The sequence below is a fragment of the Saccostrea cucullata genome, unplaced genomic scaffold, assembly GCF_032062105.1.
Source record: "Saccostrea cucullata isolate Sc308-1 unplaced genomic scaffold, CSIRO_AGI_Scuc_v1 ctg57, whole genome shotgun sequence".
NCBI lineage: Eukaryota > Metazoa > Mollusca > Bivalvia > Ostreida > Ostreidae > Saccostrea > Saccostrea cuccullata.
This window is the reverse complement of record NW_026938498.1, coordinates 550752-578388: the sequence shown is the minus strand read 5'-3', so window position 1 is coordinate 578388 and position 27637 is coordinate 550752. Positions and strand designations below refer to the sequence as shown.

The 27637-nt window shown below is 30.9% G+C and overlaps 2 protein-coding genes across 2 annotated transcripts; both read left to right on the top strand.

Moving 5' to 3' along the window:
* Window positions 1–16595: 16595 nt before the first annotated feature.
* LOC134250507 (ctenidin-3-like) lies at window positions 16596–18020 on the top strand (the record flags this gene model as incomplete). The annotated part of the gene is made up of 3 exons (XM_062732871.1): window positions 16596–16665; window positions 17285–17712; window positions 18009–18020. Coding segments are annotated over 3 exons (510 nt in total), but the record flags the coding sequence as incomplete, so codon positions are not given.
* Window positions 18021–21717: 3697 nt separating this feature from the next.
* Window positions 21718–23440, top strand: LOC134250483 (uncharacterized). Its single transcript, XM_062732847.1, has 3 exons — window positions 21718–22143; window positions 22697–22730; window positions 22893–23440. The coding sequence occupies exons 1-3, from the start codon at window positions 21793–21795 to the stop codon at window positions 23348–23350; spliced, it is 843 nt and encodes a 280-aa protein (XP_062588831.1). The 5' UTR covers window positions 21718–21792; the 3' UTR covers window positions 23351–23440.
* Window positions 23441–27637: the final 4197 nt, after the last annotated feature.

Genomic DNA, 27637 nt, shown 5'->3' with positions numbered 1-27637 from the left:
CTCGCCTTTGTGAATCAATAAAGAAAAAATACACAGATTCTCTCATGACCCCTCTAACAAAAAGTCCTATAGGTAAATATAGTTTACTTTAAATAAATATAATACTAGTAACTTAAAATTTTTCACTTGATTATATCAAAGTATTTTTACTATGAATTTCTGATAGATCTATTTTATATTTAAAAATTCCTACAAGTAAATTTCTGATATTAAACAAAAGGATTTCTTGTACATTTACATTTTTAAAAACATTTCATTACGTTTAAGTGAATTAAGAAATATTAAAACTCTAAACCTTCCAAAAAGTTCTAGAGCTTTTTTTAATGGTAAATCAGAGTTCTGACTATAGTAAACTATTGTTAATTGTAGTTAATATTTCGTAGGGTTTCTAAGCTAAAAGAAAAATAAATAAATAAAATCTCATACAATCAACGCAACATTGTTTGTGTGCATCAGAACGTTCAACTACGCAATAGTATACTGTAGAAGTAAAGAGGTTTTGCATATTAGACAAAAAAAATTAGTAAACATGCATTTGTTATTTAAATAATTTTTTATGTATGTTGAACATATTTTCCTTGAGAAAATTGTCAATTTCCATGCATACCAAGATTTTAAACTTTACTCATATATGTATATACTTCTGATATACCTTTTTTTCTTCATGCTGCCTTATGAGACCCAAATACACTGCCTCCAACTATGACAGTTTCTGCGTACTGTCCTTTCTGACACCCAGCTACTTCACCATAGCTGTTACGAATGTTCTTGCTCATGACTGCAATTTAAATACAGTGGGGTAAAAATAAAGTGTTATCCATCCTTAATACTTAACCAGTCGATTTCCACTTCCTGCATGAGTGTTATTCTAAGTTTGACAATTTCCAACGATGTAGTTTGTCATTTGAAAATCTATCCTGTTACCTCTTCTTGGACATCTATTCTGGAAGATTAAAGTGAAAAAGCTTCAGTCTCGCTCGATTGTATTCTGTGTCTCCTTTATTCACCATTTTAGCAAGCTTAATGAGAAGCCAAAGAACATAATTTTAATCAAAAGGCTCTCTCTTTGAATGAATTTCAATGCCTTCGAAATTTAAGATAATTTTTTTAAATGCTGAGCTTGTTCTATGATGTTACCGTTTGTGTGTAAATATATCTAAAGCTAGCTTTTTCTTCATGCAGTTACCTTTCCACTGTGTATCACTATTCGGGAAAACTCTTTAGTTTGCTGGGCACTTTCAAAAATATAATACTTCTTTGATTGTCATGTTTATCTATCACATATTTTTTAAATATTTACAATCAGACTTATGTTGCATTTATGTTCTCCATCAGACACAGATGGCATAGTTCTTCGTTATTCCAAATAGGTACTGTACACAGAGGTTCTACAAATATCATGCAGTTGTTTACATTGTATGTGTTTGTTTTAATATCTCTGTTGTTATCCAATCCCTTCGGAATTCATTCCTTTTTACTATCCTATGGATGCTCAACATGAGGACAAATTAATAATGGGTTATCTTTCTTTATATTAACCAACTCACATTTAAAATGTATTAATCACATGGATTCTTTCTAGACATCAGAATTAATATATTAAAAAAATAGTTTTCTTTAGCGTATCTTATATTTTTAAACAAGTGAAGTCTCATACTTTCCAAATGAAATTGACAGTATGGAATCAAACCATTTTTTTATTTACTGTTATGATTGTTAGTTAACTGATCAAACATAGAATTACCGATAAACTTCATTTGTTAAAATAATGTATGAATTTGAAAAATTAAAAGTTAAAATTGTCATCAATGTCTTATTATAGTGAAATTAATAGTAAAAAATGGAACAAAATTAACTAAACTATCTTAGTGGTATTTTTTATTTTGCGTTAAGTAAAAAAGGTATGGTTTATATATATATAAGTCAAAAGAAAGAATTGTGACATTTTCATCAATCCATGTGTTTGCTTTTTAAAATTTAAATTTTGTATATTCAATGAATGTAAACTCTGTAATAAAACAAACAAATAAAAAAATATCCGATTTAAATTTTGAACAAGTTTGATTTTAAATTTATCAATCTCAAAAGAGTACATTTTCTTGATGATATTTATAGTACAAAATGGATAAACATGTAGGATAGATGTAAATTAAGGATTTGAATATTGTTCTTTTATCTAATTTCTTTCACCCCATTTTAATTAAATGTTTCGTTTTAGGCCTTTTGTTTCACTTTCTTTTTTAAATAATTTGAACGGCCTCTTGTAAAATCTAGCAATTGTGACTTGTTATTTGAAGAATTATGTTTAATTATCGTTTGTTTTTATCAGAGTTTGTATTCAAGGATTGCTATCTCGTACAATATATGAGCACCTTGTTTGTTCAGAGTTATTAAGAAGACGTATTTGTTTCAAAATTCGTTCAAAATACAAAGACATGTACAAGTATTTGAATTTTAATTCTTTAATTCATTAACAGAAATCTAAAATGTATCGCTAATCATTAACTCATCAACAGTCATAAACATTTTAAATAATGTCCTCAACGCAAACATGTATATTCAAAATATATGAAATAAAATTGCTTATCTTGATTTATAAAAAACAATTTGACCTCAGATTATAAGAAGGCATATAAACATGCATTTAAAGAGCTTTGGCTGGTTTGTGAGCAGTGAGACTATTTTTTTTGACATAGTCTTACAGCATACAATGAGTCCTTTATAAGACATCGCAGTCGAAGTACCGTTGACGGGAGAGAGACCGCGGGAGGCAGGTACTCTATGGCGGATTTTTAACACCCGGTTCGTGGTCTTTTAACTGCTTCTCTTATCTGTGTATTCCCTGTAGACGGCCAGCATTAATCACGATATGTATCTGTTTTAGGGTCGCATTTTAATTGCGTCTCACGGTAGCAAGATTTTTAAATGCCAAAATTATATTCGGGACACAATCAATGATAGTTTTAAATGATAAAAGACTAATTGTGACGTCTTTTGATCTTAGGATAGGGTTGCTACATGAGTTTTGAACATTATACAGTCTGCTTTAAATGAACATGAAAAATGTATTGAATATGAAATCCATACCATTGGAGTAAGCCTAATTTATGCACTATCATTCAAAGATTTTAGAAAATTGGTTTAATGATGTGAGATTTTTGTGATTGATGTGAAAACTTTCAATGAAAAAGATGCAGTTGGAATCGTTGAAAATAGACGCCACACCTGTTCCTACGATTGTGCGGCGGCATATAGACCATCCAAGGAACCATAGATTAAGACTTACACAAACTGGAAAGAATCCATATCGCCTTGACCGTTCACAAACTGTGGGAGGGTTAGACCTACCAAGGGAAACTTCCTTCGAAATCGAACGGCCGCAAAGTCACGGAGCACATAACCTTGTGATTAATGTAGCTACTACTTTTATGAAGAAAGACAATGCCAAATACACCCCTAAACCTATAGATCCACCCATAGCAAAGAGCATAAATCTACCCAGTATAGCAGCTTTCCGACAATCCAGGGTGTCGCCTCCAAAACTGTCCATCATTAATGGAGATTCTTTTATGAAGAGAGGTTTTAGGAGACCATCAAGTGACAAAATGCGTCCAGCGTCCCCTCAGAATTTATCGGATGAGAAACAGGAATGGATAGCAAGATGGATAGAAACCACAAACAAAGCCCTAGAAAATGATGAATATTTCATTACGGACCCATTACCAATAATTACAGAACAAACTTCAAAGGAGATATGAGGGGTTTTGTGATCTTGAAAAGAATGTTCTTATATGAATGCTTATTGGGGGTATAATATTTATAATTTCTATTTATATTTATTTTGTACATGTATTTATGTTCTTCATCATGTATGACAGTTAAACATAATATGTATCTATGCAGAATGCCAAATTCTATTAAAATTATTATTTATGTGTTGATCAGACTTGAATAAATATCAGTCTCTGTGTAAATTTATTTGTAAACTTAATTTTAAAAGATGCTGATCAGTTTCATGTTTAGAATTATCTTAAGAATAGGTCTGTTATAAAAACAATACTTCCACCTGGTCTGAACCTTTTTCACTTTATGGATTTCTTACTATGCATCTTGTATATTCCTTTTATTGCTTATAAATTAGGCTATAAAATTATCAAATTCCACATCACATTCATTTCCCTTTGAAAAAAAGACCCCTTGAAGTAATTAAATTTTGCAAAAATTGAACGTTTGTGTTAGATAAATATTTTCTTAAACAAGACAGTGCTCTTGTCGTATTCTGAATTAGCAACAAAAAACAACTTCATGTTTTTTAATTCAAGGGAAAAAAATGTGCATAAAATGTTTTATCCGATTAGTCTAGTTCTCCTCGAGGTTTTGCGATGGAATTTTGTAACTTTTGACGATAAGAAAGGCTTAGCAAACCAACATACTGTATACGTGTATCTGCACGGGTAACAAGATATTTCCACCAGAAATCTGTGAAATCAGTTTTGTTAATGAAAATTTTACAGGGTAGCTGCTGTTTATTTTATCCAAAAGTCTGCGTTTTTTCTAAAACCTGTAGTTTATAGCAAATGCTGATACATGCGTAAAGAACTAAACCTCTATAGTTCAAAAATTTATAGAATTGAAAATACACAACATATAGATTTTGAAAACAGGCTTCTACGGATTAAAATTACATGTATAAGAACTAGTATCAATCTTGTTCTTACAAATTTATGCATATATTTTTTTTCAAACTGGGATATACATATCACATTTAATAAGTTTTGAATTTTGTAATGCTATGTATTTTTATAGGTAAAACACTTACAAGTGCATGGTTTCACACGTTGAACTTTGCTAAACAACAAAATTAATGAAAACATGCACCTGTTTTTCTTTAAACGTACATCTACATGCATAATTGATCATACTAAACCTCTCTATGATGACTTTAAAAGAGATCCCTACTGATTTCAAAGGTTCAAGAGGTCACAGAACAAGGTCTAAATTTATATACTGGGTATTACATATATATTTTTCAGGTGATAATTGTGGTTCTCTAAAACATTTAGCAATGAAACACAAGATTGGGTAATAACTTCTTTACCGTTGTAAAAGAAATTATTGACTTTAAGGCCAAAAAGCTAACAAGTCAAGATTGACTTAAATTATTTCTCCATCTGCATTTTGGTTATTTTTCTCTCTGTTTTTTCCCCTCGTTTCTTTTACGTTAGGCGGAATTCTCCAAATTATACCTTGTTTATAATGTAGTAGAGAGTCTGAAACATCTGTTTCATATTTGGATGTTTTACTTGAAAAAGACGTAAATGGTAATCTAATAACCAAGCTGTATGAACAACGTGATCAGATGACTTTATTTTTTCAATCGCCAACTTTACTTATGCAGCAATATACCTTCATCAAATATATACGTATGTGCAATTTTTTTTTCTAAAACGAGGTAAATTAATGACAAATAAGTTTAAACAAGAATATCAGCGGTCTCATTTAAAGTCATCGTTTGGTAAGTTCTTTGGTCGATCGATAAAATGACCTTGTCAGCAAATACAATTTATCAGTGATGTGCAATTTTTTTAGGCTGTTATTTACACACCGAATTGGTTTTCCTGTTATTTCCCAATTAATGACACACAGTGGGTGTGACCGGTAATAAGGCAATCGATTCTGATGTTCTGGAACATTTTGTATTGTTTTATATTTTGATCATATATATATCATTAGTTCTACAGTCCTTCCTTGAGTAATGACATTGCCATTTTTGCAGGCATTAATAGCTCTTATTCTACCCCTTTTACTTCCCGTATATTAATTTCACAACATTAGATATCATGAAACACATCTGTCTCAAATTTCAGCCTTCCTAGGCCCAAGTAAAAATTTTGATCATTTAATACTTATATCTTTGTCACCAAGATCAAACAGCTTGTTGTCTTGAACAATGACCGTTGGAATAAATGTGTTTGTATGATATAATTAATGAGTGTTGTTTGTTAACTGCTTTTCTACCAGCTACGAAAAACCACTAGAAGATATGAAGGATATCATATGCCAACACAATTTAATCTCAAATAAATAAAAGGTGTGATTTACTACAGAATCTGCCATAGTTTTTTGACCGTTTAATGACGGAAAGTATAAAAAAAACCCCTTGATTTGATGTTATTGATAATTATTTTTCCCTAGTTATAACTAAGGTGACAAATCGTAATCTTTGTATGGCAAAAACCATGTTTTTCCGTGCATATTCAGAATAATTTATTGGGGTTCATGAACCAAGCTAAATATTATGTGAAGAAAAATATCATTTCAAAGGTTTAAGCGGTCACTGAATGCAGGTTTAACTTGGTCTTTGGCACAGGAAATTATGAATCTTTATTCAGCCACGTGCTTCAAAAGGCAAAATCCCCTGCAGGTCCTTGTGGTCACATGTGTTACATTTACGATTGCCCACTGAAAATTCAATTTCTTTTTTCCTGGATAAAATCCACAAAAACGATTAAAAAATGAGAGAAAGAAGGTGTGTCTTGAAAAAATTGTGAAAAATTACTAGGTTCTTTCGTGCTTCCTTTTGGAATGAAATATGTTGAGATATCGAACAGTTATTAATTTAAGTAATTTTACAATTATTTAGCACATCAAGTGCTTTCGGCAGTTTTGGTAAATAATAATTTACGAGATATTTTAACAGTTATTAATTTATTACGTAAATTTAAAATTTTGCACATCCAGTGTTCATTTTTGTAAATTTTTTTGAACGGCAGTAAACTTTAAAATTCACGTGTAGATAAAAAACTTTTCCTATTGTATATGAATGCAAAATTGCTGAAATTATCTATTAAAATGTCAGACTGTCTTATTTACATTCTTTATTCTGTATGTCTGATTGATTAACGAAAATGTCGCTATTGATGATTCCCATATTTTGAAGCAAAAATGCATTAAAAGTTACATACTGTATTACATCTACATGTATCAATAATGATTGTTCTTGATTAGTTTTAATATTTATCTTATATTATAATTAACAGGTTAAATGAAATGTCTAACAAAAATATTTAGTTTTGAACACGTAATTTAAATAATGAAAAGTACAAAGTATAAAAGTTTTTGAACATAAGACATTCAAAATTGATGACGCATCATTGAAGGTTGCAGAATATCTTATTCACTCATGATTAAGTATTAAAGAAAATGAACAAAAAAGTCATACACATACGTTTTTAATTACTTTTCGACTGAAAAAAAAAAATAAAAAAAATTATATAATCAAATAAATCTTAATTTAAATAAATTTTAAAAACATTTTTATGAAAAATTACTTCCAAATTCTATGGACAGACACGTCCTATATGTCCCCCTTACAGAATAAACAAAAAACTGAATAAAAGTTACTTACTGAGTTTTTACATTTAAATTAGATTTCTGTTATGACTAAAATTTTCACGCTTTTTTCTTTTCCCATAATCTTATAAAGGTAATCACATTTTTAAAAACAGTCAATCAACAAGAAAAAAAAACACTTATTTTGCCTCTAAACATAAATTATTTTGGCACTAGCATTCCTTATTTTGATCAGTAAATTTACACGTATATTGTACATTTCTTCAATTGATTTGTTTTTTAAACAGCTGATCTGAAAGGATTTTTTTTCATTTTATTTTTCTGACAGGTTGTTTAAGATTTCTAAGTAATAATTGTCAGCTTCAGAAATTTCATGCACTCATCTTTGATAATTTACAATAATAATTAATAAAGATGTTTTTCATGTTTTCTACTAGTATGGACAATTATGATTCTATCCTTAAAAAAATTCAAAAAATGCTCCAGATTCACAAATTTTACAAATGCCTCACAATTATTCAATCAATTTTATTGTGGCTTGCCTCCATACTTAAAATAAACCCAAACAATCTAATTTACAGCAAACCCCCTCGATATCTTTGAATGAGGTTTCTTCGGGGGGTAAAATTCCATGGATAAATTGTTACTACGACATAAGTAATTTGGAACTTTATTAGAATGTTGTTTGGTCTTTACAAACGAAAACAAATTCAGTAAAAATTATTTTGCAAAAAAATAACTAAGTGGCTTAGTAGAAGATGATCCCGGTGAATAATTTTTTTCTATTTTTATTCTATTTATTTATTTATGTAATTTTTGGTTACCTTCCTAACTCTCATCTGTTTATTAATTGAATATTTATTGAAAGTTAAACAAAACGTTTAATTTCATGTGAATTTGAAAATAAAGTTCTCAATATATAGTTTAACAAGTCCATCGAGGTATCAAGCATTACGCAAAGATTTTGGTTGAAAAATGTTTATGAACTGATATCGAAACTTGCTGTCCCATCAGAATTCTGTGTCCCAATTAAATGTTTCAATTTTTTTATACAAGGCAGTTCAGGGGAAAACATTATTTTGGTCTTCAGAAGTAGCTAAGGTGTTAAAGGTCACCAAACTGCTTTTTCATTGAACTCAGTTCAAATTTCACGGTAAAAGGTGAAGGAGATTTAAGGTTAGCATTATTGAAGTAAAGAGGTTTTTGTATTTACGACCTTACGAGGGATGTTTTACCTTAAACACCATAACACATTTGATAAAACACTATGAAATGTGTCCTGATATGTAGGGTGATCATACGTGTGGTCCATAGTTGTCATGATAAGATTCCCTTTAGCTTTCAAAATAGAAAGTTACATACAAAGGAGGAAGAAAAGGCTAAATATAAATTACTATGGTAGTAAAGCTTACTGTCACTTTGCCACATTATATGGAAGCGCCCCATAAATTATACAACGAAATTAATTTTATAGCTCTCGTACATTCTTTAGTGCTCAAAGGGTTCTGGTCGCTAACAGTGCTATTATTTACGCTCGGGGCCTCATATTGCACATTTGTTATTTTTGTATTATACATGTAAGTAGTTGACCTTTATACTTCATAAAGATAGAGGCGCTAAGGATCATGGAAAGATTCACGGAACAGAGCTGGGTTAATTAAAAAAAACCATACGTTTTATGATGTAATACAACAACTGCTATTTAGATACTTATTTGTAAATGTGTGTATTTTTAATCATTAGATAAATAACAAACATTGCTTATGAACGCTTTCTCTGGATTAATGTGCATCTTTTACAAGTATTTGCTTCTTTTTTAATTTAATTAACATTTTAAAAAGGGAAATGTGCAAAAAGAGCAAATGTATGATTAATGAGAAAAAAAATAAATGATTTATTTAGAATATCAAAAACAATTAAGGCTATCGCATATATGCATAAAAAAATAATTTCCAACGTTTCATCACCTTTAAAATTAATTATTTCTAAACCTGTTTTGTGCAGCTGCGTGACCTTTAAAATAATTTATCAGACAAAACAGAAAAGTGTATGCTGTGTTAATTAATTTCTGGTAGACAAGAGATTTGGTACTCCGAAAGGAAAAGAAATCAGTATTATTAAATTAAACTGAAGAAACAAACTGAAACAAAACGGCTACAACTGAGATTGCATATCACCCTTATATGTATTGTTATAAATTTTAAACTTTGTCTTTTCTCTCTTGCTAGCAACTGCGGGACAGCAACACTCCTCATCAGTAATTCTACCTATAATAATTCCTTTGTTTACATCTATTTCGAAGCAGTGTCCTTAAAATTACATGGAAAATTGACCCCATCAAATTCTTTCTGCAATGTAAATTAACTATGTATATTTAACCATTCTGAATGTTCATAGAGATCATCCAACACCAAATTAAGATTTGTCAGTATTAATATCAATAATTACATTCTTGGTCAATTTAGTTGAAGTCAAATGGCAAATTTAGTATTTTTTATCTGGTAATAGAACGTGACTTTATATCTAGAGTGATACTGAATAAAAGTGCATATAAAGGATAAATAACACAAACCTTTTCTTTTTTTTTGAAAAAAAAAATCAGCAATATTTCTCATATATTTACATTTAAATTCATTTGGTAACCTGAATAATGTTCACCAGGTATAATGGGAGAATTTTATAAGATTTTGTTATAAGGTTAATAATTTGTACAAAATTTTGTATGGAATTACATAGAAAGCAAAACAAAGTCTCATATCTAAGCACCAAGGAAAACCTACGATTTCTTTTTAATTCAGGGATTTATTATTTATGTCATTTCAAATCAAAATCAGTCCAAAAATATATATCAATCCATGTATCAAACTTTTATTTGAGTCCATACAGTTTTGAAAGTCTATTGGAACCTTTATATAGCTGAGCACTAAAACTATAGGTCACGGGATCATAAAACTTCTTTAGCTAGAGTAAAATCTTTTTTGCATCCTTAATCGCACTATATAACTAATATAGTCACATAAATATGTTAAAATTAATGTTACGTTCCAAAGTTAGGATTTTGTATATGAGAATTGATTAAATTGCACAATTACTTTATTATAATTATTGCTAAGTGCATTACTGAAGTTAAAAAATAATCTTCCGACAATGTGCGGGACAAGTATGATTGTAAGAACTGTTTTCAAAGGGAATCCTTGTTTGATATTCCATAAAATTTTCTTTTAAGACAAGTTCCAGGAAAAAAGTAATATTGTGCTGGGTGTTTCAAAAATGACCTTTAAATGAAAGGGAAAATGCCATAGGTCAGTGCTTTATAGGTTATACTCATTATTAACTTCTCTTTTTATTTTATAAATGTTAATTAAATAAATTTCTTGAAAGTGATGCGTCGACAATTTAATCCTTCTTTTTACTCCAGTAGCTGTTCTCCTTAAGATCTAAAACATAGAGTACAGTCTTCTTTAAACCCCTGTAGCTTTTGATAATAATGCAACATCCATATAACTATAAAGCTTTTCAACCTTTTTTGTCCTATAGTAATATCAAATTTTGTTTTTCTTAAAATTGTTGTTTTTCTTTATTTTATAGTTATGTTTTACAGGCCACATGTCTTTATTTGTCGAATATCAGTAACTGCAGTTGATGTGTCAATGATAGCACAACCATGCCTCCTTGTCCCTTTTATTTTTTATGCATATGTTTCACATAAAAATCAAATGCACATTAATTATAATGAAGAATATCGGTCTCATACGTCAGCCTTGTCTGACCCCCTATTAAAATTGTGAATCATTCAAACTGTTCCATGCACCGCCAAGATCATGCAATCAAATTTGTAGAATGTTGACCAATGATAAATATATTTATAATTCAATTATTGCATTTGTTATTGATTATACACTATCTCTCGAGGAATATAAAGGATTACCACCATGTTAAGATAGCTTACAGACTACAGACACATGTCAAAACAATTCAATTTCGAATAAATACAAGGTGTAATTTATTACACAATCTGTTAAAGTTTTTACTCATTTTGACCAGTTATTGCCCAAAACTGTACAAAAACGTCGATTTGACCTTACTGGTAATTGTTTCGTTCCTGTAAATAATTGCAGATGGCAAATCGTAACATGTTGCTTTAAATAGCAAACATTTTTATTTTTAGATTGTAGAATAAGAATTTTTATTGTGGATATTGCACACGTCTGGAAATTATGAAGGGAAAATATTTGTTAAAGTGTTTTATTTATCCAAGAAACGAGACAGTCAGCGGTCAGGGGCTGTATATGGTTCAGGTAATTACGAATGTTTGTACAATCAAAAGGTACTAAAGGCATAATTCCCTGCAATGTTTTCACTATTTTCTTGCATAGCATCAAAAATATCAGAATTTTTTTAAAAAAATAAAATTTGTATATTTTCAGACAATACAAATTTTAATTAAAAAAATTTCATTTTCAATACTAAACATTTTGTCAAAAGCCCGCAAACCAATACTTTTTAATCAAACCACGAAAATTCGACCATCGAAATTTTGTGCTTTTACAGTTTCTCCTTTAAGATAAAAAGACTATAATGGGTATTTAAACGGTGCACATCCAATATACATTTTTGTATAGAACAACTGTGCATAGTAAATGTTTTAACAAAAATATCTAAAATACGCGCAACGTTATCATTAAAGTTTTAAAAAAATAATAAGATGCTATTACAATATTGAGAGAATGAAAACTATAAATTGTTCGCATTTGAATTTGTATCAAATTTAAAATTTTCACTTGATATTCATAGACATTTTGATTATTTATGATTAAAGAAGAGAATATTTACATATATCTACACAGAAATAAGAATACAAAGAAATCAAATCATTGTTTTATTTTTTAAAAAAGTGAAAAAGTAAAATACATGTTTTGTACTAATGAAAGTAAAAAAAATATTCAAATATATCAACATTGTAAAATGAAAGATGTGCTCCAGATTTTCTACAGTAAATTAAAAGCAAAACTCACAAACCAATACTTTTATCAATCAAAAAAATATTTCTGTGGGTCTATTGAGTTATGTTTTAAATCTTACAAGAAGCATTTAATAAAAGTAATTTTCTGCCATTAAATTTTCAAATTCTTTCCTAATACACACATATAATTAGTTAAATTTTTCCATATAAAAACAATGAGCACTTATGAATAATGGGAATTATATAACTTTGGCTGCACATCCAATATACTTTTTGTAAATTCAGAACAACTGTTTACATTTTTATCGTGCAGTTCCACTGCAAATTAGTAAATGTTTTAAGCAGAGACATAAATCCTTGATCTAAGATCTTAACCGAATCTTTTTTCATGAAGAAAAAAAAATCATATTTATTTTAAAATAAAGACAATGTGTAACGTTATTGATCACACAGTTTGTAACGTCTAAATATAGAATGAAAACTTTTAAAACTTTTGATAAAAACAACAGAAGATGAAATGTGTCCTGGCATGCGGTGACCATACGTGTGGTCCTTTTCGTCCATATATTACTTCTTATAATTACACTGCCCTGTCCGAAACAGAAAGAAAATGTATAGGCTAAATATGAAATACTACGGTAGTAAAAACTGTCGCTAACTGAGCCAGCTAAGGTGAGAGTATTCCCACTACAATAGGAGGTCATAAATTAGATGAAGAAATTAATTCCATAGCCCAGGTACATTATGTAATCAACAAGGTTTCGGTTTGATAAAAGTGCAATTACTTTAGCTCAAGGCTTCTACAAGGAAATTTTAGCATGTCTTAATTAAGTATAACTGTAAATTGCACGCATCATTTCTGTATCTTAAGCGATTGACCTTCACAATAATAATGTTGGTAGCTAAGGGTCGTGGCAAGTTTATCAAAAACAAGGGTTAAATGGGGAACATGAACACATTTACTGTAAATTGGGTTTATATTGGCTGCTACCTGTATATGTATGTGTATATAATATTGAAAATGTTTAAATAAATATATTCTTAATTTTGTTTTATTCGTATTATTACGATATTTTTATATTTGCAACAGAAATCGAACTTTCCTACTTCTTTAAATCAACTATTTTAACATAATTTATCAAAATTTGCAAAATGTTAGAAAAAATCTAATTATAATTTTAGAACTTATTTTATAACTTTACGAAACGAGACCTTTTCAAAAATCAAATTAAGCATATTCGACTTCAATTCGTTTAAATGAATTCGACAATCCGATATATCGAGTTCATCAATACTTTTCTATATGCTTAATTATCGAATTTTAAAAAATAAATTTGTTCCAACATAGTCATCATGTAATAACAAATTTTGATATGAATTATAATAAATTGAAGAAATTTGTTGAAACAATTTCAATTCGCTATAAACTAAAAAAAATCTTCTACAGATCTTTTAAAGTTCTATGATCCATACAATAACCTTGTCAGTAAAAACAAATTTATGGTGAAGTCAAATGCTGACTGACGTTATTCATACAAATGTAACACCATTATGTTTTCAGTCTGAATTATCTACGAATATTCCCGTTATTCCCAGATCATGACATGAGCAAACGGCAGGTCTAACCAGTCGGCAGGGAATGCTCACTCCTCCATTGATACGATACCACCTGTGATGTTGTTAGAGGTCTGTGTTAGCTCTGCTCTTGATTTATATTGTTCGAATGGATTATGAGCTTGAATGCTGCTTTTATTTCCATTGGTTTCATTAAATACTTTTTTAATTGGACCAAAGTGGGCTCTTGCAGATACAAAGCTGCAGTTTCTCGAGAAGTTTTATCTGCAAAGGCCACGCAAAGCAGCTCCCGTATCAGGCCGGGAAGCTGATATGTCTAGTCTTAAGTATTATTAAGTTTTATTAATACAAAAACCCATTTTCTATCATTTTTTCGAAACATAAACTACATGTACGGGTATTGTTGGGAAGATTTTCCCCAAAGCCAGCTTTTTTCCTGGAAAATCCTATTCTTGAGTCATACAGTATTTATCGGTTGGGGAAATTCTAATTCCAGCCTATTTCCAGGTAAAAATCATGCTCTAGAAGATGATTCACAGGGTAAAACATATTCTACAAGACCAGTTTTCTATTAAATTTTATTAAAAAGATTAATCCGTTTCACGAACAGAATTTGATTTGAAATTTAGAAAACATGCAAAATGATGTTGATGTGCTTTTTGAAGCAAAATATGTTTTGAAATTTAATTTTATCAGGATTTAAAATAAAGAAAATTGGATATTTGACTAAATTTTGTGTTCAGCAATCTGTATTACACGTTTGATTTTTAACTTTGACATGTGTTCTGAAAAAAATAATCGAAGAAAGAATGCACAAACGGGGGCTATCATTGATATCTTTTGAATGGAGAGAATTCATTACATTGTATAATTAGATATTATCATAATTTATAGATAGTGATAAGGAGTCATGTACATATTTTTTTTATCAGTGATTTAATGAATAGTTTTGGCCAAAGACATAAAATTGCTGTTTTGTTTTATAGATTCATTTAAAAAATAAAAACGATATGTAGTCGATATATCACACTATTTCTTTTTTTTTTTAAGATGAAGTGTTTATCTATTAAAACCGATAAAACTAAAACACTGATACATGTACATTAACTACAATTAATACCGACAACAGCTTTTTTACCATTGTTGTTTGGTTCTTGTTGTTTTTAAATAATAGATACTGGTTGTAAACTGCATTTATATATCTCAGTAAAAATAATTATGAAAAGTCGTAATTCATTGCCATTTATGCCATTTTAAACTCCATAATACCATTTTGTAAAAGATGCACTCCTAAGTCAGAACATAAAAAATAAACCCAGACGTATCTAGTTGTTATGCATTTTCATGTCAGGTATTTAGTATCATTTCTTCCCATTCAACAATGTCAACAACGCTGCACCTTCACTGCAAGACAGTAACCTATGTAACAAACATGCGATTTCACACCAACTGCTTTCTCTTTCCATGTCACCGTAAAACAATGTCCAAAGGCTACGGTCTGCGAGCAATGAACAACAAAAGTGGCCCGCTGCTAATAAGCAAATTTGACGTGAAGCGCGTGTGAATGAATATGACATTAACTCATGGTCAACGGTTTTTGTGTATTACGTTCAATTAATTACGTGATGAAACATCGGTAACCAGCGTAATTAATTTTTACGACATAGTATTACGGTTTTTTTCTCCTCTTTTGATTTATGGCAGTAGATGTCAAGCGTTGATATGACTCAGATCGATGGTCAAGAGAAATGACTTTCTATGGTCAGTAAACAACAAACGACAATCAGATCAATAGATTAGCTATAGAATATGTCGATTGTAGTAAATATCGATGAGTAACAAAGGTATTCTATTATTGTTTTGTTTCTACCAGATAGGTACAAATGGAATTTCGTGACAAGATAGACCACATGAATCACACTGAATCTTCAATCATTACACAGATACATGTATCAAAAATCAATCCAATGAAAAAAATGTAGAAATCAATGTATAATTTTAACAATAAATAATGTACAATATTCTGAAATGATTTCCTTATTTGGGATTGTAAACATGGCCCCTATATTTGGTTAAATGCATACAATGAGACATGTCACACAGTTAAATCACAATAAAGTCCAATTTAATATTTAACATTTTGCAAGAAGTTTCTCTTCAGGCCGTCTTTAAAAAAAGTTTGGTTGTCCTCTCCCAACCGACTGACTACAAATGACCCGACTCAATTTTTCTTTCTTTTTTTATTCCTCTTTTTAATTAATTTTTTTTCTCTTTTCCCGTCTACAAATTTGTTGATTTTTTTTACCCATCTACCGACTAAATAATTTTACATTGAGTCGGGAGAGGGCAAGCTAAACAAATCTTTAAATAAAGATGGCCTAACATTAAGATTTAGAACATGTATTTTGGGGTGGGGGTGTTTTCATTTGCATGCGATTTAAATTTTGATTTGAGTAAACATTAATCTATATAAAGAACAGAAATGTCTGACTCGGCAAGTTTTGAAGTTAGAGAGGAATTTTAACCTTTACAGTAAGAAGTAAAAACATGCAAAAGTCATTATAGTCACCCAAGATGTTATCCTACAAGTCAAAACCAATAAGGAACATACTTTTTATTCCCGGCAGAACTAAATGTCTGATTGATGGCCTTAATTAATCACAACAGGTACTTGGAAAGGGGGCAATAAACGTGTCCGTGGTCATTGGGACATTATCTACTTCGAGAGTATATAAGGAGGCAGGTCCGAAACTCAGGCCAGACCGAAACAGCCCGTGAGCTTAGAAAGGTAAGATATTCTGAGAAATAGTGAGAGAGTGAATAAGTGCAACTTATTAAAAATAAGTAAGATTTAGATTTCTAAAGTCTTATTTCTTAGGATTTATAGATAAAATCATTTTTCGACTTGCTTGTCTGGTATCATACGACATATGAATCTTCTAATTCGCTTTTCTCAAATTATTATTATTATTTGTGTAGTTTCCGCTAATTTTCTTTCATGGAGGCTTTGTAATTATCTTAAACTTCTGTTTCACCAAAATATATTCGGATGGATTACGACAATGAAGTACTTATACATGTAGAAAAGTTTAAATTCTGTGATAGAATTATATTCATTCTATATATTTTATTAAAGGTTTCTATGATCTAGCCATTTTAAATTAAGATATAAAATGGGCTAATTCTACAAACTTCAATTAAAAAAAAAAATTGTAATAATTTTTCTACTACAATTTTTTTTCTATAATCTAGGCTTTTCAATAATCTAGGCTTTACAAACTTAAATGAAATAGGCAAATTATACAAACTTCAATTTAAAAAATATTTGTGCTAATTTTTCACTAAAACTTAATTATTTACAAAATATCATTAATAATTTTTGCTTTCTTTTAGTTTCCAGTCCCGCCATAAAAATGCTGAAGTTTGTGTGTCTCGCTCTCTGTGTCGTCTACGCTAGCGCCACCTTTAGAGGTGGATATGGCGGTGGATACGGAGGTGGATATGGCGGTGGATACGGTGGATATGGCGGTGGATACGGAGGTGGATACGGTGGCGGAATAGGTGGTGGATATTTTGATGACGGATACGGTATCGGAGGTGGATACGGAGGCGGATATGGAGGTGGATACGGAAAAGGAGGTGGAATCATCATTGGAGGTGGATACGGTGGATACGGAGGCGGATATGGCGGTGGATACGGAGGCGGATACGGAAAAGGAGGTGGAATCATCATCGGAGGTGGATACGGAGGTGGATACGGAGGATACGGTGGTGGTCTCGGTGGTATTGGTGGTGGATTCGGACGCAGATCCAAAGGAAAGGTAAACAAGAGTTTTGGTTATATTATTCTTTCTTTTTTCTTTCTTTTTATCTATCTTTCTGTCTGTCTTTCTTTTTCATTTATTTTGGTCAACAATTTTTCAACATTTTTGCTGATAAATAAAAAAAAATCTTTTCTTTCTTTAATCTCTTTCTTTCTTTATTTATTTATTTTGGTAAAAAATTTATTACGATCAATATTGTTGCTGGTAAATACTGTTAAGTACATATGATTTTAAAAAAAATGTTTGTTCGTTTTTTTTTATTATATTACTTATACCTGGTTTGTTTGTTTCAGGGATACTACTAAAGCTTTCCCATGTATTAGTCCCTGGAGACTTCAGAATCTAGGGCACCCTAATCATTCATCGACGTCCCGCATTACTGCACTGCTTGTTGTTTATATGTTCTATTGTTATTTTATGAAATGGCAAAATAAAGAAAAATGGTTGATATGAAGAATTCTGTGATTTTTTCTTTATTACGTACGTATAAATAAAATGGATATATCAAATACATATAACAAATATCACAAGGAATGGGTATGCGGTTCAAGCAACCATTTATTCAAATATTTCCTTCAAAAACAAGGTGCATGTTGTGAAAAAAAAAACGATTAAAGTTTTACTCAATAATTTTTGTCTCGATAAAAAAATATGTATATATTAATCTGAAATCCTCCGAAAATTTCTTGAACATGAGCCGTTGTTTTAGTTAAATATAATAAACCAAATTCTCAACGAAACAGGTGAAGGGCAATTAAACTGACACTTGTCAAGGTTGAAACATGCACTTTCCCATAAATCAATGTATGTTTGATGCATTCTGTCAAAGAATATGGATGATGCAAGCAAGAAATGAACTTACGTAAGATAAATTTAATACAAGAAAAATAGTCTTGTGGCATATTCCAGGAAATTAATTTGAATGCAAAATCAGTTACGTGGGTTAAAAGTTCAAAGTCAGCTAGTAGCCAGCAATGTTTACAAAACTTTTACCATTACGTAAAGAGTCCTTTATTTTAGAGAGATTGTTCATGGGATTAACTATTTAAAACTAAACGAAATCAACAAAATCTGATAGAGCATTAACTCAGTCTAATATATCTACAAAAATTTATACTTTTAATTCTGATATGAATTCTTTTGGAAATAAATCCGAAGATGTTTGATATTTATAAGTGCCTGCATTTTCCCTATATGGATGAAAACGTGATAATAACGCTGGTATGGTGTTAATGGTTTTTTTTTCCCTCTGCTTTATTTCCATACTGAATGCTTTTGAAAGTCATTTCTTTTCAAAAATATGTATACAACTGCATGCTGTTTTAAATCAGTCACAATCTATTAAATCATAACACAAAACAGAATTTAGCCCTATGTGACACCTCTTTAGTGTGTACTTTATTTGTTTTCCAAATAAAAAAAAATTGTTCTGAATGCTTTTGAAAGTCATTTCTTTTCAAAATATGTATACAACTGCATGCTGTTTTAAATCGGTCACAATCTATTAAATCATAATACAAAACAGAATTTAGTCCTATATGTATGTGACCATGGTATCCATCTTTGGTGTGTACTTTCGATTTGTTTTCAGGCTAATGAAAAAAAAATTCTCCCTGTAGGACTAACCTGTCATTTTTTGAAAATGAAAAAGAAATGTGATTGGTCATTAAAATAAGACGGGTTATATTCAAAATACCTACCATACCAAAGTATTCTGAAGAATAAAATATAACGTGGAATGAAAGTTCATATGAAGACCTGCAACAGCTAAAATACTTAAAGTACCATTACATATGCTGTGTTTTTCTTCTAAGTCAGCGTTGAAATTGATTTGAAAGTCATTTTTGTTTTAATATACTCATGCGTAGAAATATACACCGTGAAACCAGTGCTAGAGTGACGTCAAAACAAGGCTACAGCTCTAGATGAAATTATATGGAACAGCAAGAAATTAAAATAATGAGTATATTATTGGTGCTTTTAAACTTGTAAAATTGTAAGGTTTTTTTTTAAAGCTTAGGGTGAATTATTGGTGTGTAGTCACACAGTCTTTCACGAAAGTCTATTAAATAATTTAATATAAGAAGACAGTAATCATCTTGTCGAATATTCCAGGAATTAATTTGAATGCAAAATCAGTTACCTGGGTTTAAGGTTCAAAGGAAGATAACCAGCATCTTATACAAAACTTCTACCATTACTTAGAGATGAGTTTGTTTGTGAGATTTTAAATAAAACTAAATCAAAATAAAAGGAAAAATCTGATAGTGCAGTTCATATATTTTGGGAGATAACTTTCATTTATTTAGTTTATATATGCGTAAAATTTACACTTTTCAAAGATAAAAACATGAATGTGACGCAGTTGTTACATGTAATGATTTTTTTTTCCTTGTGCAGATTTCTTTACGATCATTTGCGTTAGATTCACCTCTGCTTTATTCCCGTACTGCATGCTTTTTAAATTATAATTTTCTTTTCATAATATTTATACAGCTGTATGCTGTTTTAAATATGACACAATCGTATATAATAATACGAATTAGAATCTTAAGTCCTATGTGTCCATATACAGTGTAGTATTCATCATTAAATCGCTACTTTCAATTTGTTTTCCACAAAATGAAAAAAATCTATGAAAAGAAGTAACCTGTCATTTTCAGAAATGAAAAAAAAATGTGTGATTGGTCATCAAAATACTGAGAATTCTATGCAAGACAAGTATCAAACCAATGTATTCTGAAGAAAAAAATTATTAAGTGGAATGAAAGTTCAAAGGAAGGCCTGCAACAGCTATTATAATAATACATATAATGCCATAACATTTGCCGTGTTTGTCTACTATATAATGAAGCTGTGAAATTGATTTGAAAGTCATGCAATTTTTGTATATACTCACGCGTAAAAATATACACGATGATACTCGCGCTAAAGTGACATCAAAACGCGGCTACAGAGACTTCCATAAAAATGTAACCATACGTATAGGACAGTAATTCAAATAGCTTTTGAAAAAAAAAATGTAAAATTGTAATTATAGGGAATTTTTTAAGCATTTAAACAATAAAATGTGTGTTATTACTGGATTATACATAACCCGCGTAAGCGGGTTATGTAATTTTTCTGCAATCTGCGACCGTTCATTCCAGTAATAACAAACAAAGACTTTCATTGTTTATATTTATATCTGTTTGAATTATCATTTTAAGTAGGATTAAAAATATTAATTATTGTGTTAATGATGCAACATCTTTGTGCGTTTCATTGATTTCATGAAGTGATATGCCTAATGCAGTTCGCGCTTTTTCTTATGGAAAATATTCAGTGGATGTAAATATATTTTTCATGAAGTGCTAGATCGCGCTTCATATGGATTATGTCTTCATGGCAATAACCCTAAAAAAACGTAAAAAAAAGGATTCTTTTAATTGTTAATAAATTTGACTTATTGAAATAAAAGAAACGTTAAAAGTGCAGTTGTTTTATTATTTTAAAAGAAAAAGATTTGAATACATAATGAGAAAAACATTGACAGAAACTGACGATGATTGAAAGGGAAATAACATTCATTTTTTTTTCTTCTGTAAATTATACTTTTTGTATTAAATGGAAAATTTTTATGCACCAATTCAGAAAAATAACTGAAAATATTTTAATTAATAATCATAAATTTCGGTATTTTGGCTATCGAGGAAGAAATTGAAGCTTATAATATTTTAATAATTTTTTCTTATTTTCTGTACATATTTGCGCTAGATCCAGCTCTATCTAGCTTACGTCTGCTCCATTCCCATACTAATTAAATTAATACTTTTTAAAAGACAGTCGCAATAATTTTTTTAAATTATTTATTACAACTATATGCTGTATGTTTTGAGTTTCAATAACAATCATAAATTAGCCTTCGATCATATCTTTATTTCTACTTTCGATTTGTATTCTTACTAACAAAAAAAATCTATTTATAGACCTAACCTGCCATTTTCAGAAAATGAAATAGAAAAATTATTGGCCACATAACAGTGCGGATTGCATTCAAAATATTATGCTTTACACACAGTGCATAATATATTAGACATGGGGAACCCTTCAGCATGTGCTGTGCAGATCAGAAGATTCCTGTATTTTTCCGTCGGAGGAAATGCAGTGCTTTTAGTCGTGCTAATAATTTTATACTTTTATCAAAACCATCTAATGCAGAGGAATAGTGATTTTTCGCAGACTCTTTCAAAAAAGACAACAGAACCAGAACATTTCTCAAAACATCCAAATATAACTGTGGTAGATGATACAGTGTGTTTAGAATGTAATTATCTTGGAAAAGACGTAAAGGTGGAAGAAACATTGTATACCAACATAAGTTATTCAGACTGCGGAACACGGTTATGTTGTTTACGAGACAAAAGCATAGCTAAACTTCTGCAACAGGTATTTTGGAGACTAAAAATATACAATTAAAAATTTTCCCTTTGTCTATTAAAAGGGAAAACGAAAGTACATAAACAGTAATGATGGTTAAGCGATAATATTCGCAGAAGTCAAAGCAAAAATGAAAATAATATCTTATCGATTCGTTATTATTTTTAGATCACTATTTTTAGAATCACATATTCTATTGACAGCTAAAAATAATCAACCTAATAATAATCAGGAATAATAACTATGATATAATTATATAGAATAGAATCATAATGATATTTTATTAATTCTATGCTCGTCAGTTCTGGATACTAAATAAATAAATCTAATACAAATTCTCACAAGGTGCACTTTTATTTGAAATTTAAAAAAATGAAGAAAAAAAAACAAAACGAGTTGTTCTTGTGTAGAAAATTTCAACAAATTGATAATTTTGTATGAAATAATGTTGAAATTATAATAATTGTGGATAATTAATGAACAAATTGGGTATTTTGTTTTAAAATATTACAAACAATAACAATTAAATACATACCAATTCCTTATTTTTTATTTTCCTTAGATAATGAAGATTCGTGAAGCCGATGTAGATAACGGTAAGATTTCTCATATTATCCATATATATAGAATATGATGAGGGAAAATTTAGAATATAACTTTCTTCGCGAAAACTTATTTAAAATTAATCTAAAAAGTTCAATCCTTTGCAAAAATGGTAAAATGTGCTTATAGCTAGCATTTTTATTTTTTTAATTTAGAAAAAGATTCAGAATCTTTGTCTTGGTGGAGGGAAAGACCGAATTCCGCTCACCTGTATTTGAATGACTGGGATCGAAGTCGTCTGCTCTGGACGGAAGTAAATAGAACCGCATCTGCTTTCTGTAATCTCCAAATCAAAGACAACCACAAACTTGTCATCAAAGAACAGGGGTTCTACTTCGTTTATGCCGCTTTAGTTTTTGATTTTGGAAAAATTAAGAAAGTTCCGCAAATTTACTATAACATCACTAGCCTTTTTCCTCCCGCGCCCCACTTTTCGCCTTTTCTTGTGATGGGTAAGTATGGCGGATCCAAGTTTTCCGATAGACAACACACAGGGTATTTGAGTGGAATTGTTAAACTTTATCCATCTCACCAGATTTCTGTTTCCATCAATGACCACAGGTTTATTAATCCCACTGCGTATGGAAACTTTTTTGGAATATTCAAACTTTAAAGTTTTTCTTTTTCATACGGCAGGTGTAATTTTTCGATTTGCTTTGTTTTGTTTTATTTTTTTTAATCATTTGAATGGTTACAAATATACACATCTATAATTTTGATGGATATCTTTTTCTTACTAAGTCATGACAATTAACCAATAGTGTATTGAAATACTCATTTGTTTCCTTTTATATATATTTGGTATACATTCAATATAAAAGAAATATATATATATATATATATATATATATATATATATATATATATATATATATATATATATATATATATATATATATATATATATATATATATATATATATAAAACGAGACACGACAAGCATGCAAATAGGGCCTATGTATTTTTCAAATATTGTAATGTAGTCAATTAAAGTCAAATTCGACGCTTTTTTAAATATGTAATCTCTTTAACCTCTTTTCGGAGATCTTCGAAAGTCAGGGTACTAATAAAGCTTAAGCTAGTTAGCAAATTGTACATTTCATTTTTATGCTTGCTACGAAACGCAAATAAAAAGGTTTTTGAGTATGAAATGTGGTTTCGTGCTATTTATTAAAGAAAAATTTTCTGCTGGTTTTGATATGAGGTAATGAAAGATTTTGAAAAATAACTTGTTATAGTCAGTTGATTTGCTCAATACATATTATACACGAAGACCATGCGCAAAGTTTCTTTATAATCTGTACCTTGTGTAGGTTTACCGAACTCTATGTTTGACTAAAATCGCATATTCTTGTTAGGCACAAACGAATATTCGCATTCTCGTATACAGATAAGCACAAACTTTCTTTTATGCCTCTTATGAGAAATATCAGCCTGATAGTGCAGTAAAAAATAACCAAACACATTTAATTGAATGACATAAAGTAAAATGTATAACAAATCATTAAGGAGGATCACCTAATATTAAACAATACAAGATATACATGTACATAGGTGAAAGGTACAAGTGTGATCCCCCTGAAACTGACTAGACATTTACATGCAGTGAAAATATCAGAGTACATGTAAATATGCATAAAATATAACATAAATGAATAAATCCTTGGAGCCGTCCAAACAATTGCACCAATCCAAGAAACGTACAACAAAATTTTGACTAGAATGCAAAATAATACAAAACCAAATCCGCAAAAAGGGTGGGTGGTGGGTTTTTTTTTCACCGCACTACCAGGCTAACAAAAATGGCGCAACAAAACAAAGATTTTGATTGGGTTAAAAAACCGTAAAAAGGACGAAACTCTTCCAAGAAAAGCAAGGGTTGCGATTTCGCAATGAAAGGTTATATAATAATTGCGTCTGCGATAAAGGCGCATATGCGGCAGACTGCGCAAGGATATGCGGAATTATCCGAAGGTGTAAAATTTAACAGATTTCTCATAGCGGCATAAATTGAATTATCTGTGATAATATTGTTTGATTTTTTCGTTGATTTTATTGTGACTGAATTTTTGTCCCCCGCTTTTGCGAAAGTCTGTCAGTCTGTAGTTCTGTCCGTCCGTCACAAAAACTATAACCTTGGTCATATCTTCTGAATGAGAAGAAATAGAGCTTTCATATGTGTATTACCTGTGACATATCTAAAGTACAACTTATCTAATATTGTTTAATCATTGTCAATCAATTGTTTGATTACCTCATTGTCTTTATCTATTATGTTAAGCATTTGATTGAAGCTGAATAAATCGGAGTACGAAGACACATGCGTTGTATATGACATGGTGTCAGAAGTAAAAACTCAATCGGTCAAAAATACAATCGGAAGCAACCTGTATGGAATTTATGTGTAAAACATTGCAGTGAATGTTTGAAGTGATATTTTGTGTCATTTTAACAAGATGGCAACAGACAAGGAACCAAATCCGAAGATGGCTTGGGATTCTCAGGACCTACCGAGTGCATTCAAGGCATTTAAAGCGCACTGTGAATTTATGTTTGGTGGACCTGTAAAAGGGAAATCGGAGGAACAACTGTGTAATTACCTAATGTTATGGGTCGGAGAAAAGGGTAAGAACATTTATTCGACTTGGAATTTGCAAGGTGACGATAAGAAAACTTTGAAAGTCTATTTTGACCGCTTTGAACAGTATTGTAAGCCCAAATCTAATGTGATATATGCACGTTACAAATTCAAGTGTCGTACTCAAGATGATGATGAAACTTTTGAACAGTTTTATACCGATTTGAAAGTATTGTTTAATGACTGTGGCTATAGTTCTGATATTGAAGATGAGATGTTACGAGATCACATTGTTTTTGGTGTGAAATCCAAGAAAGTTCGAGAAAAACTTATTAACGAAGGATCAGAATTGACACTACAGAAATGTACAGACATTGTTAGAACATTTGAGCTGTCTCAGAAGCAACTGAAAACTATGAATTCATCGGGGGAGGACCCTAATGTGAATATGATTGCGAAGAAGAAGCCACAAGCAGCTAAACCTCACGAGTTCAGAGAGAGGAAGTGTTTCCGATGCGGATTCGAACATTTATACAAAGATAAATGTCCGGCTATGGGACAGTTGTGTAATTTGTGTCACAAACCTGACCATTTCGCAAGCATGTGCAAGACTAAAACACGGTCATATTTCCACAAACACAGTAAAACAAAAGGATATCATGGACGCAAAAAGAAAGTAAACATGGTACAAGAAATATCAGATGAAGAAAGTGAAAGTGATGAAGAAAGTGATAAATCTGCAGAAATGTTCATGGGCATGATACAGAAAATGAACTCAGTGAACCTAGATTCAGACTGGACAGTACACTGTAAAGTGAAAGACAAAAGTATAACAATGCATGTTGACACTGGAGCCAAATGTAATATGTCATTAGCCAAAATGTTCTACAACGCCTGAAAGTCAATGAAACAGTTCAGAGATCAAGAGCCGTATTGAAAAGTTTCAGTGGACATACGATGAAATCCACAGGATTAGTTGTACTACCGTGTACATTCCAGCAAGAAACCTTGAACATTCCGTTTGAAGTTGTTGACATAAAAACTCCAACAATACTTGGATCAGTATCAAGTCAACAGATAGGATTAGTTCAGAAGATGTTTAGCGTGTCACAGTTCGAAACGCAGGCTTCGAAAAATCTAACTGAACAGTCGATACACAAGAACTACTCAGATCTATTCTTCGGTGTTGGCTGTCTACCTGTCAAACACAAGATACACTTAAAGGAAGACGTGCAACCAGTCGTCCTTCCACCGAGACGTATATCTGTAGCACTCCGTCAAAAGGTGAAGGACAAATTGAGGACCATGGAGAAAGACGGCATCATTGTTCGACAGACAGAGCCAACTGAGTGGGTCAACAGTCTGGTAACAGTCATTAAACCCAATGGTTCAGTGAGACTTTGCCTTGATCCTAGAGATCTCAACAAAGCGATAAGAAGACCTCAATATCCTATGCTTACGATTGAGGAAATAGTCTCGCGCATGCCAAACGCCAAGTACTTCTCCAATTTGGACGCAACCTCAGGTTTTTGGCAGATTCAACTGGACGAAGACAGTTCCAGATTATGTACGTTTAACTCGCCACTGGGAAGATTCAGATTCTTAAGGATGCCCTTCGGTCTCAACTGTGCATCAGAAATATACCAAAGTGTGATGTCACGAATGGTGGAAGACATAGAAGGTGCTGAAGTCATTGTTGACGATATTCTTGTGTGGGGTGAAACTCTCAAAGAACATGATGAAAGATTGAAGAAAGTCTTGGAACGGGCAAGAGACTATAATTTGAAATTAAGTTCCGAGAAATGTGAATTCCGTAAACAGGAAGTGACTTATGTTGGACATGTTCTCAGTAGTGAAGGACTCAAAGCAGATCCAGAGAAGATCCGTGCCGTGACAGAAATGACACCTCCAACCAACAAGAAGGACCTAAGAAGGTTCAAGGGATTCATTCAGTATTTAGCCAAGTTCCTTCCGAATTTGTCTAAGGAATCAGCACCCTTACGACAGTTACTATCTAAGGAAATCGCATGGCACTGAAAACAAACAGAAAAATTTCCAAAAACTAAAGGAGATGGTTACAAATACTCCAGTTTTGACGTATTTTGACCCTGAGAAACCAGTATTACTTACCGTGGACAGCAGTTCAACAGGTCTTGGAGCAGCATTAATTCAGGATGGAAAACCAATAGCATTTGGATCCAGAGCATTGACTACGACTCAGCAGAAATACTCGCAGTTGGAAAAGGAAACCTTAGCTATAGTTTACGGTTGTCAGAAATTTAATCAGTACGTCTATGGCAGAAGATTTCAAGTTGAAACTG